This window comes from Ranitomeya imitator, chromosome 1 (assembly GCF_032444005.1).
Source record: "Ranitomeya imitator isolate aRanImi1 chromosome 1, aRanImi1.pri, whole genome shotgun sequence".
NCBI classification, from domain to species: domain Eukaryota; kingdom Metazoa; phylum Chordata; class Amphibia; order Anura; family Dendrobatidae; genus Ranitomeya; species Ranitomeya imitator.
In genome coordinates, this window is record NC_091282.1 from 1,067,443,570 (window position 1) to 1,067,458,598 (window position 15,029).

General features: G+C 46.3%; 1 protein-coding gene across 1 annotated transcript in view; it reads right to left on the reverse strand.

The window, feature by feature from the left end:
• TMEM192 (transmembrane protein 192) overlaps nucleotides 1-14,658 on the reverse strand; it is a 126,662-nt gene extending 112,004 nt beyond the window's left edge. Inside the window, exon 1 of the mRNA XM_069744183.1 lies at nucleotides 14,547-14,658. Coding sequence (XP_069600284.1) covers nucleotides 14,547-14,573 — 27 coding nt within the window. The 5' untranslated portion in view covers nucleotides 14,574-14,658. The remainder of the gene's footprint in view (nucleotides 1-14,546) is intronic.
• Nucleotides 14,659-15,029: the final 371 nt, after the last annotated feature.

Genomic DNA, 15,029 nt, shown 5'->3' on the forward strand with positions numbered 1-15,029 from the left:
ATGGCACAAGATGGAGGCATTGGTGAAGCGGCTGGACAGAAATATGACCCTGACTACCGCATTCAAGATGGATTGGAGAGGAGAAAGTTTGGTAAGAGCGAGACCAATCAGAAGAGAGTTGCAGTAGTCCAGTGCTGGGTTTCTTTTTATACACACACACACACACACACACACACATTAACCGATCATTTATTAAGCACAGATGAGGAATTTAACCCCTTAGCGACCGCCGATACGCCTTTTAACGGCGGCCGCTAAGGGTACTTAAACCACAGCGCCGTTAATTAACGGCGCTGTGGAAAAAGTCCATAGCGCCCCCCAGAGGCCGATTTTCTCCGGGGTCTCGGCTGCCGAGGGTAGCCGAGACCCCAGAGAACATGATTCGGGGGGTTTTTAACCCACCCCGCATTTGCGATCGCCGGTAATTAACCGTTTACCGGCGATCGCAAAAAAAAAAAAAAAAAAAAGCGATCTCTTTTTAATTTCTCTGTCCTCCGATGTGATCGCACATCGGAGGACAGAGAAAAGGAGTCCCAGGTGGCCCCCCAATACTCACCTAGCTCCCCCGATGCTCCTCGTGTCTCCCGGTGGGCGCCGCCATCTTCAAAATGGCGGGCGCATGCGCAGTGCGCCCGCCGGCCGGCACCGGGAGAATCTTTGGGGTCTCGGCTGCCGGGGGTAGCCGAGACCCCAAAGAGCACGATCGGGGTCGGTATTACCGACCCCTGTTTTGCGATCGCCGGTAATTAACTGTTTACCGGCGACCGCAAAAAAAAAAAAAAAAAAGTAAAGTGTAATTCTCTGTCCTCTGATGTGATCGCACATCAGAGGACAGAGAAATAGGGGGATTCGGGGACCCTAGCATACTCACCTAGGTCCCTGGATCCTCTTGCTGCTCCTCCTGGCCGCCGGCAGCAGAACATGGCGGACGCATGCCCAGTGCGCCCGCCATCTGTCTCCATCTGCCGGCCGGCAGGAGAACAGCAGTTGGGGCTAAAATTAGGGGTAGGGTTAGGGGTAGGGTTAGGTTAGGGTTAGGGGTAGGGTTAGGTTAGGGGTAGGGTTAGGTTAGGGGTAGGGTTAGGTTAGGGGTAGGGTTAGGTTAGGGGTAGGGTTAGGTTAGGGGTAGGGTTAGGGTAGGGCTAGGGTTGGGGCTAAATTTAGGGTTAGGGTTGGGGCTAAATTTAGGGTTAGGGTTGGGGCTAAACTTAGGGTTAGGCTTCTTTCACACTTACGTCGGTACGGGGCCGTCGCAATGCGTCGGCCTGACATACCGACGCACTTTGTGAAAATTGTGCACAACGTGGGCAGCAGCTGTAGTTTTTCAACACATCCGGTGCCCAATCTATGTCCTGGGGAGGAGGGGGCGGAGTTACGGCCACGCATGCGCGGTCAGAAATGGCGGATGCGACGTACAAAAAAACGTTTCATTGAACGTTTTTTGTGCCGACGCTCCGCCAAAACACAACTGATCCAGTGCACGACGGACGCGACGTGTGGCCATCCATCACGATCCGTCGGCAATACAAGTCTATGGGCAAAAAACGCATCCTGCGGGCACATTTGCAGGATCCGTTTCTTGTCCAAAACGACGGATTGCGACGGAATGCCAAACGACGCAAGTGTGAAAGTAGCCCTAGGGCTAGGGTTAGGGTTGGGGCTAAAGTTAGGGCTAGGGTTGGGGCTAAAGTTAGGGTTAGAGCTGGGATTAGGGTTAGGGTTTGGATTAGGGTTCGTATTAGGGTTAGGGTTGGCATTAGGGTTACGCTTGGGATGAGGGTTAGGTTTGGGATTAGGGTTAAGGTTAGGGTTGTGATTAGGGGTGTATTGGGATTAGGGTTAGGTTTGAGGTTAGGGTTGAGATTAGGATTAGGGGTGTGTTGGATTTAGGGTTTTGATTAGGGTTATGGTTAGGGTTGACTTGGGGTAAGGGTTGTGATTATGGTTAGGGTTAGTGATTAGGATTATGGATGAGGTTGGGATTAGGGTTAGGGGTGTGTTGGGGTTAGGGTTGGAGCTAGAATTGGGGGGTTTCCACTGTTTAGGTACATCAGGGGGTCTCCAAACACGACAGCCAATTTTGCGCTCAAAAAGTCAAATGGTGCTCCCTCCCTTCTGAGCTCTGCCGTGCGCCCAAACAGTGGGTTACCCCCACATATGGGGCATCAGAGTACTCGGGATAAATTGGACAACAACTTCTGGGGTCCAATTTCTCTTGTTACCCTTGTGAAAATAAAAACTTGGGGGCTACAATATCTTTTTTGTGGAAAAAAAAATATTTTTTATTTTCACGACTCTGCATCCTAAACTTCTGTGAAGCACTTGGGCATTCAAAGTTCTCACCACACATCTAGATAAGTTCCTTGGGGGGTCTAGTTTCCAAAATGGGGTCACTTGTGGAGGGTTTCTACTGGTTAGGTACATCAGGGGCTCTGCAAATGCAACATAATACCCGCAGACCATTCTATCAAAGTCTGCATTCCAAAACGGCGCTCCTTCCTTCCGAGCTCTGCTGTGCGCCAAACAGTGGTTTACCCCCACATATGGGGTACCAGCATACTCAGGACAAATTGGACAACAACTTTTGGGGTCCAGTTTCTCTTGTTACCCTTGTGAAAATAAAAATTTGGTGGCTAAAAAATCTTTTTTGTGGAAAAAAAAAATATTTTTTATTTTCACGGCTCTGCATTATAAACTTCTGTGAAGCACTTGGGCATTCAAGGTTCTCACCACACATCTAGATAAGTTCCATGGGGGGTCTAGTTTCCAAAATGGGGTCACTTGTGGGGGATTTCTACTGTTTAGGCACATCAGGGGCTCTCCAAACGCGACATGGCGTCCGATCTCAATTCCAGCCAATTCTACATTGAAAAAGTAAAACGGCACTCTTTCTCTTCCAAGCTCTGCGGTGCGCCCAAACAGTGGTTTACCCCCACATATTGGGTATCGACGTACTCAGGAGAAATTGCACAACAACTTTTGTGGTCTAATTTCTCCTGTTACCCTTGTGAAAATAAAAATTTGTGGGCAAAAAGATCATTTTTGTAGAAAAAATGCAATTTTTTTTTTCACGGCTCTACGTTATAAACTTCTGTGAAGCACATGGGGGTTCAAAGTGCTCGCCACACATCTAGATAAGTTCCTTAAGGGGTCTAGTTTCCAAAATGGTGTCACTTGTGGGGGGTTTCCACTGTTTAGGCACATCAGGGGCTCTCCAAACGCGACATGGCGTCCGATCTCAATTCCAGCCAATTCTGCATTGAAAAAGTCAAACGGCGCTCCTTCACTTCTAAGTTCTGCGGTGCGCCCTAACAGTGGTTTACCCCCACATATGGGGTATTGGCGTATTCAGGAGAAATTGCATAACAAAATTTATGGTTACATTTCTGTTTTTACACTTGTGAAAATAAAAAAAATGGTTCTGAATTAAGATGTTTGCAAAAAAAAGTTAAATGTTCATTTTTTCCTTCCACATTGTTTCAGTTCCCGTGAAGCACGTAAAGGGTTAATAAACTTCTTGAATGTGGTTTTGAGAACCTTGATGGGTGTAGTTTTTAGAATGGTGTCACACTTCATTATTTTCTATCATATAGACCCCTCAAAATAACTTCAAATGAGATGTGGTCCCTAAAAAAAAATGGTGTTGTAAAAATGAGAAATTGCTGGTCAACTTTTAACCCTTATAACTCCCTAACAAAAAAAAATTTTGTTTCCAAAATTGTGCTGATGTAAAGTAGACATGTGGGAAATGTTATTTATTAACTATTTTTTATGACATATCTCTCTGATTTAAGGGCATAAAAATACAAAGTTTGAAAACTGCAAAATTTTAAAAATTTTCGCCATATTTCCGTTTTTTTCATAAATAATCACAAGTAATATCGAAGAAATGTTACCACTAACATGAAGTACAATATGTCACGAAAAAACAATCTCAGAATCAGCGGGATCCGTTGAAGCGTTCCAGAGTTATAACCTCATAAAGTGACAGTGGTCAGAATTGCAAAAATTGGCCTGGTCATTAAGTACCAAATTGGCTCTGTCACTAAGGGGTTAAACTAGGATTGGGTGCATTATATGACCAGGCGACAAAACTTTTGTCTTGCCAAAATCTGACGATTGTGTGTCCATTAACTGATCAATATTTCTGCATTGATGCCAATTTATTTTCTTAACCTAAACCAGATTTTGGAGGGTTTCAGGTTTCAAAAGAATAATTTATACAACCAATGGATGAATTTAACGTCAGGGTATAAGCTTTTATTTACATAACATTAATAAGCGACATAACTTCTGTCAGGGACTGTAAGTAACTGATATTTTTAACCCCTTTACCCCCAAGGGTGGTTTGCACGTTAATGACCAGGCCAATTTTTACAATTCTGACCACTGTCCCTTTATGAGGTTATAACTCCGAAACGCTTCAACGGATCCTGGTGATTCTGACATTGTTTTCTCGTGACATATTGTACTTCATGATAGTGGTAAAATTTCTTTGATAGTACCTGTGTTTATTTGTGAAAAAAACGGAAATTTGGCGAAAATTTTGAAAATTTCGCAATTTTCAAACTTTGAATTTTTATGCAATTAAATCACAGAGATATGTCACACAAAATACTTAATAAGTAACATTTCCCACATGTCTCCTTTACATCAGCATAATTTTGGAACCAATTTTTTTTTTTGTTAGGGAGTTATAAGGGTTAAAAGTTGACCAGCAATTTCTCATTTTTACAACACCATTTTTTTTTTAGGGACCACGTCTCATTTGAAGTCATTTTGAGGGGTCTATATGATAGAAAATGCCCAAGTGTGACACCATTCTAAAAACTGCACCCCTCAAGGTGCTCAAAACCACATTCAAGAAGTTTATTAACCCTTCAGGTGTTTAATAGGAATTTTTGGAATGTTTAAATAAAAATGAACATTTAACTTTTTTACACAAAAAATTTACTTCAGCTCCAATTTGTTTTATTTTACCAAGGGTAACAGGAGAAATTGGACCCAAAAAGTTGTTGTCCAATTTGTCCTGAGTACGCTGATACCCCATATGTGGCAGTAAACCACTGTTTGGGCGCATGGGAGAGCTCGGAAGGGAAGGAGCGCTATTTGACTTTTCAATGCAAAATTGACAGGAATTGAGATGGGACGCCATGTTGCGTTTGGAGAGCCACTGATGTGCCTAAACATTGAAACCCCCCACAAGTGACACCATTTTGGAAAGTAGACCCCCTAAGGAACTTATCTGGATGTGTGGTGAGCACTTTGACCCACCAAGTGCTTCACAGAAGTTTATAATGCAGAACCGTAAAAATAAAAAATCATATTTTTTCACAAAAATTATATTTTTGCCCCCAATTTTTTATTTTTCCAAGGGTAAGAGAAGAAATTGGACCTCAAAAGTTGTTGTCCAATTTGTCCTGAGTACGCTGATACCCCATATGTGGGGGGGAACCACCGTTTGGGCGCATGGGAGGGTTCGGAAGGGAAGGAGCGCCATTTGGAATGCAGACTTAGATGGAATGGTCTGCAGGCGTCACATTGCGTTTGCAGAACCCCTAATGTACCTAAACAGTAGAAACCCCCCACAAGTGACCCCATATTGGAAACTAGACCCCTCAATGAACTTATCTAGATGTGTTGTGAGAACTTTGAACCCCCAAGTGTTTCACTACAGTTTATAACGCAGAGCCGTGAAAATAAAAAATCTTTTTGTTTTCCCACAAAAATTATTTTTTAGCCCCCAGTTTTGTATTTTCCCAAGGGTAACAGGAGAAATTGGTCCACAAAAGTTGTTGTCCAATTTGTCCTGAGTACGCTGATACCCCATATGTTGGGGTAAACCCCTGTTTGGGCACACAGGAGAGCTCGGAAGGGAAGGAGCACTGTTTTACTTTTTCAACGCAGAATTGGCTGGAATTGAGATCGGACGCCATGTCGTGTTTGGAGAGCCCCTGATGTGCCGAAACAGTGGAAACCCCCCAATTATAACTGAAACCCTAATCTAAACACACTCCTAACCCTAATTCCAACGGTAACCCTAACCACACCTCTAACCCTGACACACCCCTAACCCTAATCCCAACCCTATTCCCAACTGTAAATGTAATCTAAACCCTAACCCTAACTTTAGCCCCAACCCTAACTGTAGCCCCAACCCTAACCCTAGCCCTAACCCTAGCCCTAACCCTAACCCTAGCCCTAACCCTAACCCTAGCCCTAACCCTAACCCTAATGGGAAAATGGAAATAAATACATTTTTTTTTATTTTTCCCTAACTAAGGGGGTGATGAAGGGGGGTTTGATTTACTTTTATAGCGGGTTTTTTAGAGGATTTTTATGATTGGCAGCCGTCACACACTGAAAGACCCTTTTTATTGCAAAAAATATTTTTTGCAATACCACATTTTGAGAGCTATAATTTTTCCATATTTTGGTCCACAGAGTCATGTGAGGTCTTGTTTTTTGCGGGACGAGTTGACGTTTTTATTGAAAACATTTTCGGGCACGTGACATTTTTTGATCGCTTTTTATTCCGATTTTTGTGAGGAAGAATGACCAAAAGCCAGCTATTCATGAATTTCTATTGGGGGAGGCGTTTATACCGTTCCGCGTTTGGTAAAATTGATAAATCAGTTTTATTCTTCGGGTCAGTACGATTACAGCGATACCTCATTTATATCATTTTTTTATGGTTTGGTGCTTTTATACGATAAAAACTATTTTACAGAAAAAATAATTATTTTTGCATCGCTTTATTCTCAGGACTATAACTTTTTTATTTTTTTGCTGATGATGCTGTATGGCGGCTCTTTTTTTGCGGGACAATATGACGCTTTCAGCGGTACCATGGTTATTTATATCTGTCCTTTTGATCGCGTGTTATTCCACTTTTTGTTCGGCGGTATGATAATAAAGCGTTGTTTTTTGCCTCGTTTTTTTTTTTTTTCTTACCGTGTTTACTGAAGGGGTTAACTAGTGGGACAGTTTTATAGGTCGGGTCGTTACGGACGCGGCGATACTAAATATGTGTACTTTTATTGTTTTTTTTTTTTTTATTTAGATGAAGAAATGTATTTATGGGAATAATATTTTTTTTTTTTTTTCATTATTTTGGAATATTTTTTTTTATTTTTTTTACACATTTGGAAAAATTTTTTTTTTACTTTTTTACTTTGTCCCAGGGGGGGACATCACAGATCAGTGATCTGACAGTTTGCACAGCACTCTGTCAGATCACTGATCTGACATGCAGCGCTGCAGCCTTCACAGTGCCTGCTCTAAGCAGGCTCTGTGAAGCCACCTCCCTCCCTGCAGGACCCGGATCCGCGGCCATCTTGGATCCGGGGCTCGAGCAGGGAGGGAGGTGAGGAGACCCTCGCAGCAACGCGATCACATCGCGTTGCTGCGGGGGGCTCAGGGAAGCCCGCAGGGAGCCCCCTCCCTGCGCGGTGCTTCCCTGCACATCGCGATCATCTTTGATCGCGGTGTGCCAGGGGTTAATGTGCCGGGGGCGGTCCGTGACCGCTCCTGGCACATAGTGCCGGATGTCAGCTGCGATAAGCAGCTGACACCCGGCCGCGATCGGCGGCGCTCCCCCCGTGAGCGCTGCCGATCGCTATGACGTACTATCCCGTCCAGGGTCAGATAAGCCCAGGGCACCTCGACGGGATAGTACGTCTAAGGTCACAGAGGGGTTAAAAGGCTAAATGACTTTGGGCTACTGATACACTAAAAATACATAGATGTGTATGCTTAGTGTGAGATCAGTGGCCCAAAGTCATTTAACCCCTTAAAAAAATAGTTCTTACCGATAACGGTATTTCTCTGAGCCCATGACGGCACCACGGAGAGAGGGGATCCGCCCACCAAGGACAGGAAACCTACGGATAAAAAGGCGGTACCACTCTCCTGCATCAGTTGTTTTACATAGAGAACGATGGGAGACTACTAAACATTTGTTAAATTTTAACTGTTTATCGTAACTAGATACCGCGTGACTTTTAACACTATGAGTAGACTATGGCACTATTTTGATGTGAGCACCCACAAGTGAAGGGAGGGAATGTACGGGTGCCGTCATGGGCTCAGAGAAATACCGTTATCGGTAAGAACTATATTTTTCTCTGATCGCCCATGACGGCACCACGGAGAGAATTGCATAGATAGTACATTCAGGGAGGGACCACCGCCTCCAGAACCCTTTTACCGAAAGTAAGGTCTGAAGAGGAGATTAGGTCCAATCTATAGTGCCTATAGAATGTGGATGGTGAGGACCAGGTAGCAGCTTTACATATCTGGTCTATGGAAGCTCCGGCCTTCTCCGCCCAGGAAGTCGCTACTGCCCTTGTTGAGTGAGCCTTAACCTCCCCGGGCACGGACATTCCACTTGCTGAGTATGAGAGACTGATGGCGTCTGTGATCCATCTTGCTATGGTGGCTTTAGATGCTTTTTTCCCCTTCCGGGGACCCTGGAAACACACAAACAGAGAGGAATCCTCCCTACTCTCTCTAGTGACTTCTAGGTAGTGTAAGAGACATCTTCTTACATCTAGTGTATGTAATGTTTGTTCCTCCTTATTTTTAGGATTAGGACAGAAGGAGGGAAGAGATATCTCTTGAGACCTGTGAAATTTTGAAGCCACTTTCGGGAGATATGCTGGGTCTGTTTTTAAAATGACCCTATCCTCTAGGAATTGTGTGTAGGGAGGGTTAGCTGAGAGAGCCTGTAAATCGCTAACCCTACGGGCAGAAGTAAGGGCGACTAATAGAGCTGTTTTGAGGGATAGATTTTTTATTGTAGATTCGTGTAATGGCTCGAATGGAGAATTAGTCAGGGCTTTAAGGACCAAGTTTAAGTCCCATTGAGGAACAACTTTTACCGGAAGAGGCCTTGATCTTCCTGCCGCCCTGATGAATCTAGCGACCCACCTATTTGAGGCTAAATCAAAATTGAATAGGGCTCCCAAAGCTGCCACGTGAACTTTTAGGGTGTTAGTGGCTAAACCCATCTCCAACCCGTTTTGTAGGAACTCTAATATGGAATTAAGGGGAATTTCTTTCCCTATTTTTGCACCTGATGATGACAGAAACTTTTTCCATATCTTGCCATATTGTCTTGTTGTAACAGGCTTCCTACTTTGTAACAGAGTTGAGATCAAGCCCGGAGAGAACCCCCTGCTTTCTAGTAATTTCCTTTCAAGAGCCAAGCTGTCAAGTGCAAGTTCTTGACCTGCGGATGACAGACTGGGCCCTGTGACAACAGATCTTGGAGGTCTGGTAATACCCAAGGGTCTGATATTGATAACTTCCTCATCCATGAGAACCAAGGCCTCTTCGGCCAGAACGGGGCAATTAAGATGACCAGCGCCCAGTCCTTCCGAATCTTCCTCAGCACTGCTGGAATCAGAATAAGAGGAGGGAAGGCATAGACCAGATGGTGACCCCAAGATATCAGGAAGGCGTCCACAGCTACTGGGTTCCCCAGGGGAGAAAGGGAGCAAAAGGAGGTTACTTTTTTGTTTAGATGACTCGCAAAGAGATCTATTTTGGGAACGCCCCATCTTTCTGTGATCTGGGTGAATATCGCCTGATTTAGTTCCCATTCCCCCTGTTTTAGACTGGACCGGCTGAGGAAGTCTGCTTTGTAGTTGTCTACTCCCCTTATGTGTAAGCTTGTTAGGGATAAGAGGTTGCTCTCGGCCATTTGCAGGATTGAATTGGTCACCTCCATTAGATTTTTGGAACGGGTGCCCCCCTGGTGATTTAGGTAAGATACTACCACCCGATTGTCCGACATTACTCTTACATGGTGAGAGTGAAGGACCCCCAAGAATTCCTGAAGTGCAAATTTTACTGCAAGGAGCTCCTTCATGTTGGAGGATTTGTTGACTGTGGATGGAGACCAAGTGCCCTGGGTTACTAGGTCGCCCAGATGAGCCCCCCACCCTGAAGGGCTTGCATCCGTAGTCAGGACTTTCGAGATTTGAATTACCCATGGGACTCCCTGGGAAAGATTTTCCTGCGATCTCCACCATGTCAGAGAGTGATTGGTGCGAGGAGATGGAGTTAACTGCCCTCCTAAATTCCCTCCTAGATGGATTTGCTCCGACAATATCTGCCATTGAAGTTCTCTTGAATGTAATTGGGCCCACTGGACTGCAGGGATGCAAGAGGTCATAGAGCCTAAGAGGGACATGGCCTGACGGAGTGTTATGGAGGGGAGAGATTGGGTTCTCGATACTAAACTTTTTAGTTTTTGTATCTTGTTCTCCGGGAGTCGACATTCCATCTTTTTGGAGTCTAGAGTGAGACCCAGGTACTCCTGGACCTGAGAAGGCATTAGTCTGGACTTTCCCATGTTTATTAGCCAGCCCAATTCCTTCAAAGAATGCATCACTATTGCCAGTTGATCCTTGCAATGTTGCGGGGAGGAGCCTATCACCAAGAAATCGTCCAGATATGGAACGATTAAGGTATTTTCTTCCCTGAGGTGAGCCATTACCTCCGCTATCAGCTTTGTGAAAACCCTCGGGGCTATGGCAAGACCAAATGGTAGAGCTGAAAACTGGAAGTGTTTTAGGACTCCCCTGATGTGAACTGCCATCCTGAGGAATCTCTGGTGATCCTTGTGTATTGGGACGTGATAAAGGACGCATACTAAGTCCAGGACCACCATGAAGCATTGGGGAAACAACATCTTGATAGATGACTTTATCGTTTCCATCTTGAATGCTTGAACCTCCAAGAAATCGTTTAATTTCTTTAGATTTATAATAGTCCTGAAGGAACCGTCTGGTTTCTTCCTCAGGAATAGAGGGGAATAGTACCCTTGCCCTCTTTCTTGTGGGGGAACCTCCAGGAGTACACCCTTTTTTACTAACTCGATGACCTCGTTTTCTAGTGCCAGCTGTTCTTCTGCCGAAGATCTTATGGATGTCATCATAAAAGAGGGACGGGGGCATCTTTTGAATGTCAGCCTCAGGCCTGATTCTATAATGTTCAGAATCCATTGACTGGAGGTAATCTTTTTCCAGGCTGGAAGAAAGAGAGATAACCTCCCTCCCACCTGGGGCGAACCTTCATTGAGAAGGTTTCTTGTTATCACTGGGGTTTTTGTTAAAGATGAACCCCTTGTTTTTGTTCCTCTTATCCTCCCACTTTCCCTGGCCTCTCCCAGAGTTCTTGCGGAAAAACCTCTTGTTCCGAAAGGGCTTCCGGTAAGAGGGGAGACCAAGGGAGGGAAAGGACTTTTTCTTGTCCCCAGCTTTTTCCAAGATGTCATCTAATGTGGAACCGAACAAAAACTCCCCTTCGCAGGGGATAGTACATAGTTTTGTTTTTGTTTGCAGATCGCCAGGCCAATTTTTAAGCCAGAGGGCACGCCTGGCCGCATTAGCGAACACTGCTGACCTGGCAGCTAACCTGATAGAGTCTGCCGAGGCGTCAGCCAGAAAAGCCGCCGCTCCCCTTATTACAGGTAATGTTTTCAGCATCGAGTCTCGGGAGGTTTTCCCTTTTAATTGACCCTCTAGTTGATTTAACCATATCATTAGGGAGCGGGATGTGCAAGCTGCTGCCACTGCTGGTTTCAGGCCTCCTCCCGCTGACTCCCAAGAGCCTTTGAGGAAGGCGTCCGCCTTCTTGTCCATAGGGTCTTTTAGGACCCCCATGTCCTCAAACGGGAGAGCGAATTTCTTTGATGCTTTGGCTATTGCTACATCTAATTTGGGGGCTTTTTCCCAAAAGGAACAGGATTCATCCTCGAAGGGGTATTCCCTTTTCGGGGTTAGGAGAGTCTTTTTCATGGGTTTTTTCCATTCCTTTTTAATTAACGCTGCAATTGCTTCGTTAAGCGGAAAAGCTCTTCTCTTTTTTTGTTCTAAGCCCCCAAACATGATGTCTTGTGCTGACTTTTTGGGGTGGGAGTCTACTAGTCCCATAGTACTCCTCACTGCCTTTATGAGGCCATCGGTGTCCTCTAGCGGGAAACAATTGTGACCTCCTGAGGAAGAAGTGGATGATGAGGATGAGGAGGAGGAGGAGGAGGATGCTGAACTGGCACTATCGCTGTCAGATTTAGAGACTGGGGACAGGGACCTGTACCTGGTCCTTCTCCGTTTTTTTCCCCTTTTAAGGGATCTAAAGGTGTCTTCCACCTGTTCTTTAATCAGGTTTTTAAGATCTGTTGCAAACCCGGGCAGGCTTTCAGATACTGTTTGCTGTATGCAGGAATTGCATAGCTGCTTCTCCCATGCGGGTGGAAGATCCTCTTTACAGATGGCACAGGCTTTGTGCTTTGTTTTACCTACGCTTTTCCTCCCCTAAAAGAGACAAATAATAATCTTACTGTCTCTAACTTTCACGAAGATCAACTTACCACCTCCAGGACCCATAAATACCGGTTGGGGATTCTCTGCCTCTGGCTTTTTCCCCGACGCCGTGCTGGACTCCTTGCTGTGTTGAGACCTTTGGCGTTCTTTGCCGGTGTCCTGGTAACTTTTCTGCTGTCGCCTTTTTTGCTGCTGCTGAGGCGATGCTGTAGGTGGAGGTGATCCAGGCAGGGGAGATGCCGGGTCGCTCATACTGCTGCTGGTCTGCTGCCAATAACGCTGGCTGCGCTTGATGCTGCGACGATTAGTAGCTCCTAAGGCTCTTGCTGATATACTGCAGAGCGCGTGCTAGGGGAGGGCCACGCCGCACCTCCCGCAACCACAGAGGGACCCCCCTGGATGTTGCCGCTGTTGCATCTTACCTGGGGAGGTGACCGCGAACTCCTTGTCACCTCCCCCGCACACCCTGTCGGCCCACTGGCTCCCAGCGGTGGCGCTTCGGGTCACCACCCTAGCCGAGGCAGAGGGACCCCAGCTGCCTGAATCGGACTGGTTGGCCCCGGAATTCCAACGACGACTGGTAAGTCCGTAGGTCTCCCATCAAGGACAGGAAACCAACTGATGCAGGAGAGTGGTACCGCCTTTTTATCCGTAGGTTTCCTGTCCTTGGTGGGCGGATCCCCTCTCTCCGTGGTGCCGTCATGGGCGATCAGAGAAACATCAGTTACTTATTCAAATCTGTGAAAATCTGCTGTTTGCCCACTTTGATGCCCAGAACCCATTTGGGCCAGGCTGGAGAGACCTGGGTTTGATATGTGGTGCCCTGTTCTCTATGTCTGCAGTGTGATATCAGTGGCCCAAAGGCATTTAACCCTTTCATTAACGCCCTTCGGTGCCCATTCTGATGCCCATTTTTGTGCCAGTTTTATAATTTGTGTACCTGTTTTTAAGTGTATTCACAACAGGGCACCTCGCTGCATTGTATGGTATTGTTGTGATGCTTGTTTTTGTTGTTAAACCTATAAAAAAAAAAAAATTAAAAAAAAAAAAAAAAAAAAAAACACAGAAAAGAAAAAATTTGCAGAATAAGAAAACAACTTCAGCATCGTGCCTGACATTGTGTCACAGTGCAACAATGACATCTGGCCCAGCCTTACACACGAAATGCAGCTGGCAAGTATTGGCAGCTCTCCCGATCCCGTATAACGGGTCTAGACCACCGTCATGGCCGATGAAATGGGATATACAAAGACATTTGTGTCATCTCCACTACTGACGTGTGACAAGAAGTGTAAGTCGAGCCCCCATAATGTTTTTGCATCCCAGAAAGTGAATATACGGATGTAGTGCGCTGCGATATTTAGTTATCACGAGCACTGCTGGAAACACCTGAAAAGCAGCAATTCTGAGGGGGTTCTTGCTCCTAGCGGACAAACGAGGCAGGAAGTGGCCCCTATAAAAGGACCCACCACAAAAACTGCGCCTCCACCCAACGAGGGAGGAAAGGACCCACCACAAAACACTGCGCCTCCACCCAACGAGGGTGGAAAGGACCCACCACAAAACACTGCGCCTCCACCCAACGAGGGTGGAAAGGACCCACCACAAAACACTGCGCCTCCACCCAACGAGGGTGGAAAGGACCCACCACAAAACACTGCGCCTCCACCCAACGAGGGTGGAAAGGACCCACCACAAAACACTGCGCCTCCACCCAACGAGGGAGGAAAGGACCCACCACAAAACACTGCACCTCCACCCAACGAGGGAAGAAAGGACCCACCACAAACACTGCGCCTCCATCCAACAGGGGAGGAAAAAAATCCACCACAAAACACTGCGCCTCCACCCAACGAGGGAGGAAAGGACCCACCACAAAACACTGCGCTCTACACACCAGAGCTGTAACCGACCAGTGTGTGACACTGCTGTGCCAGTAGCTGTAGAGGGGGTGAAGGTATACAACACGTTCTGAGGGAGATTATTATATTATACATTATTATACATACACCCAACACGTGACCAGCGACCACAAACCTCCTGCATTCTGGAACAGGACGATAAAACGAAGGAAAATCCTTGCGGTCACATGACGGTATGGTCACATGACACAGCGCCCGATCCGGCATTATTAAAGCCCCGTACACTGCTCTCCCCGGGACCGCGGTATACCGGGCTACACCCGTTACCTCATCCCCTCGGCAGTGCACGTACCTCCAGCAGCCCGCGGTTCCGCTCCATCCTCCTGCTGCAGTCACGTTGGCTTTCATTGGGGGCTGAGCAGCAGCAGCTATAATCCGTGTGCACCGCCCTCCTCTTCCTCCTCCTCCTCACACTTCCTGTCCCCGGCAAACTCTTTCCTCATTCGCTCCTCTCCAGCTGGGGGAGAGACCCGCGAAATACGGAGGTGGTGACACAACACAACCCTCACGTGTGCGCCCCCCGCCGTCAGGGGCACAGCGGCTTCTGTTACATTAGTGCACATAATATCAGAGATATACAGCAAGGAAAATGGCGCCATTGCCCATAGCAACCGACTGACTGTTGTAGGGTCCCACGTTCCGGGCCTGGGCGGTACAATCTGGGGATTGTGGGCCCTGTAAGGTCTCTCACATAGATGTATGCATTTATGAGGAAAAATCTAGTGCCCTGTAGAACAGGAAATGTTCTATAGGGCACTGTGCATACGGGTTTGTT